The sequence below is a fragment of the Lepus europaeus genome, chromosome 11 (assembly GCF_033115175.1).
Source record: "Lepus europaeus isolate LE1 chromosome 11, mLepTim1.pri, whole genome shotgun sequence".
NCBI classification, from domain to species: Eukaryota; Metazoa; Chordata; class Mammalia; order Lagomorpha; family Leporidae; genus Lepus; species Lepus europaeus.
The window spans coordinates 53,722,829-53,726,717 of NC_084837.1; the positions used below are offsets into that span (position 1 = coordinate 53,722,829).

General features: G+C 41.9%; 1 protein-coding gene across 1 annotated transcript; it reads left to right on the forward strand.

The window, feature by feature from the left end:
* The first annotated feature begins 398 nt into the window (after positions 1-398).
* Positions 399-860, forward strand: LOC133769473 (small ribosomal subunit protein eS25-like). The gene has a single exon (XM_062204683.1). The coding sequence runs from the start codon at positions 431-433 to the stop codon at positions 656-658; it is 228 nt and encodes a 75-aa protein (XP_062060667.1). The 5' UTR covers positions 399-430; the 3' UTR covers positions 659-860.
* The last annotated feature ends 3,029 nt before the right edge of the window (positions 861-3,889 follow it).

Sequence of the window (3,889 nt, forward strand, 5' to 3'; positions counted from 1 at the left end):
GGTCATGAAGGCGTGGGTGGACCATGCACAAGGGCACCTTAAGCAAAGTATAGGGATCACACACTGTCCATGTGTCCGGAACTAAAGCGGACCTATCCCTGCAGGTGGTCTGATCTTATGTGGCTTAACCGTAGCAGCTGCAGACACGCCCCTCGAACATCCACCAGGTGCCATGTTGTAATGGAGGTTTTAGGCAATGCCCAATATTACATAATTACTTTAAGACTATGCAAAAAAATTTAATTGATGAACAGTTTAATGTGTTTTTCTGTGTGCTCTCTGAAATCAATCATCTCAAGTTTCAACTGTTATTCACATCTCAGAATTTCGTGCACAGTTTTATCTAGAGCTTTGGCTTAAACAATGCTTTCTTGAAAAATACTTTCATAGAGAAAGTTGAGGTGGTCGCTGCTGCTCTCCGCGCCTCGCTATGCCGCCCAAGGACGGCAAGAAGAAAAAAGATGCCAGAAAGTCGGCCAAGAAAGACAAGGACCCCGTGAACAAGTCTGGAGGCAAGGCCAAAAAGAAGAAGTGGTCTAAAGGCAAAGTTCGGGACAAGCTCAATAACCTGGGCTTGTTTGACAAAGCTACGTACGACAAGCTCTGTAAGGAAGTGCCCAACTACAAGCTCATAACTCAGGCCGTGGTCTCTGATTGACTGAAGATCCGCGGGTCCCTGGCCAGGGCAGCCCTGCAGGAGCTCCTGAGTAAAGGACTTATCACACTGGTTTCAAAGCACAGAGCTCAAGTGATTTACACCAGAAACACCAAGGGGGGAGATGCCCTAGCTGCGGGTGAAGATGCGTGAGCAGGTCCAATGTGTTGTACATTTTGAAAAAATAAAACTTTATTAAATTAAAAAAAAAGAAAAAAAAGAAAAATACTTTCATAGAAAAACAATGGGCCAGCACTGTGGCTCACTAGGCTAATCCTCTGCCTGCAGTGCTGGCACCCCGGGTTCTAGTCCCAGTTGGGGCGCCGGATTCTGTCCTGGTTGCTCCTCTTCCAGTCCCTCTCTCTGCTGTGGAGGATGACCCAAGTGCCTGGGCCCTACACCCGCATGGGAGACCAGGAGGAAGCACCTGGCTCCTGGCTTCGGATCAGTGCAGCGCACTGGCCACAGTGGCCATTTTGGAGGGTGAACCAATGGAAAAGGAAGACCCTTCTCTCTGTCTCTCTCTCACTGTCTAACTCTGCCTGTCAAAAAACAAAACAAAACAAAAACAAAAACAAAAACAACGGACCTAAGGAGAGCAAAAACAAACCCTGAATTTCAAGGTCAATGGTTTGGCCATATTCGTCAAATTCTGTACAAATGAGAGGCTAAGTCATGCAGGTATTATGTTCTCATTGTTATGAAAGGTGCTCCAATGATTTGCTAACAGAGTTCTTCAAATTTCTCATCAAATTGATGGAAGATGTAATTCTTGTGATCCTCCTGTTCCTTTTCATGAGAACGTGCACTATGTTCAAACATGGTTTCTTCTACCTGTCTGAGTAAGGGCACCTGAGAAATAAAGGCTTTATCAAATGAGTTACTGTTCATTTAAGTAAGTCTTGGTAAAAAGAGATGAAACTGTGAGTGCCAGTTGTAATGAGTTCACCTTTGAGAGTAAGAAGAGCAAACAAGTGTGTTCTGGCTCACCATGCACATCACAGAGCGGGCAGCTCTGGACACCACACTGACACTTCGATGGCTAGGACTGATATTCTTTACTGAGATTGTTTTTTTCTTGTGCCATGTTTTGTGTTGCGTACTTTACACACATACACATGCTATAACATGACATATTTCCACAAACCTATTGTGTAGATCTTGTTGTCATTACTTTGAAGATTATAAAACACAGACCTGACTAACTGAACAATTTTTAAGGTAAGACTCCCATGTAGAGTGTGTCAGGACAAGTATCTGGACAAGAGTGTAAAAAAGTCACACCCTATCACATCATTTATAGATGCCACCCTACAGAATACAAGCGAGCATGTTTCCTGTGTGCCCTGAGATCTCAGTGAATGCCCCCACATCTTCATATCAATGGGTCCCTTTCACATGAACGTGCTTCTCCAATTCCTTAGGAAAAACTCTGTCTTATCCCGCCTCAGATGCACCTTTCCCAATTCCATCTGAGTTCTACTGAAAGCGTCACCACTGAGGAAAAGAAGAAAGGCTCAGCCCATTCTTGTTTCAGTCCAGAGACCTGACTGAAGGGGTCAGGATCTGCTGTTCCATGGCCTTCGGAGGAGATACGTGGAAGAGCCTATAACAAATACAGGGAAGGCGTGGGACCACTTTACTGAAACCAAAAGACTGGGGAGAGCCAAGCACATCAAATACCGTTTAAAATCAATTAAGCTAAATTTCACTGTACTCTCTGCAATTAAACTAACTTGCATCTTGTTATTATGACTGTCCTGTAAATTGTGTGCATTGTTTCCATAGACAGCTTCTGCATGAGGAAAGCTGTGTGCAGGGGAGTACTGACAGTTGGCATCTCCCTATCAGTAGGTTCAAGGCAGACATTGCAAAAATATATTTGAGAAAGAGCAAGTGCTGCACATCTTATTTTTGTACATGGGCCCTGTACAAGGAGGCATTGATCAATACTGAGGCCAATGTATTAAACAGTGGTTTTTACCACAGATGCAGAAATCTTTTCCTCAGATAATATCTTACAACGTTCATCAATTTTAAAAAATGACTTAATAGCATGGCGTAAGTTTGCTTATTTCTTTCCGAGGAAGTGCCAATCAGGTCTGCAAATGTGCTGCAAATCAGGCTACAAGGACACTAATTAAACAAGAGAGCCCATGAGGAGTGGTTTTTTTTTTCCCCCAATTTATTTCAATTGACTCCCACCAGAATATTCTCCTTATTAAAATGGATCTATGGGGTGGGTGTTTTGGCACTGAGTTTTTTTTTTTTTTTAATTTTTTTTTCTTTTTAAAAATGTCTTATTTTTTCTTTTTTTTCAACTTTTATTTAATAAATATAAATTTAAAAATTACAACTTTTGGATTATAGCGGCTTCCCCCCCATAACATCCCTCCCACCTGCAACCATCCATTTCCCTCTCGCTCTCCCATCCCATTCTTCATCAAGATTCATTTTCAATTATCTTTATATACAGAAGATCAACTTAGTATATACTAAGTAAAGATTTCAACAGTTTGCACCCACACAGACACTCAAAGTATAGAGTACTGTTTGGGTACTAGTTTTACCATTAATTCGCATAGTGTAACACATTAAGGACAGAGATCCTACATGGGGAGTAGGTGCACAGTGACTCCTGTTGTTGATTTAACAATTGACATTCTTGTTTATGATGTCAGTAATCACCCAAGGCTCTTGTCATGAGCTGCCAAGGCTATGAAAGCCTCTTGAGTTCACAAACTCCCATCTTATTTAGACAAGGTCATAATCAAAGTGGGAGTTCTCTCCTCCCTTCAGAGAAAGGTACCTCCTTCTTTGATGGCCCATTCTTTCCACTGGGATCTCACTCATAGAGATCTTTCATGTAGGTAATTTTTTTTTGCCATAGTGTCTTGGCTTTCTATGCCTGTGAAACTCTCATGGGCTTTTTAGCCAGATCTGAATGCCTTAAAGGCTGATTCTGAGGCCAGAGTGCTGTTAGAACATCTGCCATTCTATGAGTCTGCTGTGTATCCTGTTTCCCATGTTGGATTGTTCTCTCCTTTTTAATTCTATCAGTTATTATTAGCAGACACTAGTCTTGTTTATGTGATCCCTTTCACACTTAATCCTATCATTATGATCAATTATGAACTTAACCTGATCACTTTGACTAGTAAGATGGCATGGGTACATACCACCTTGATGGGATTGAATTGGAATCCCCTGGCAAGTTTATAGCTCTACCATTAG

What these genes read in the sequence shown, in the direction of transcription:
- LOC133769473 (XM_062204683.1), top strand. Translation starts at nt 431, where the DNA reads ATGCCGCCCAAGGACGGCAAGAAGAAAAAAGATGCCAGAAAGTCGGCC.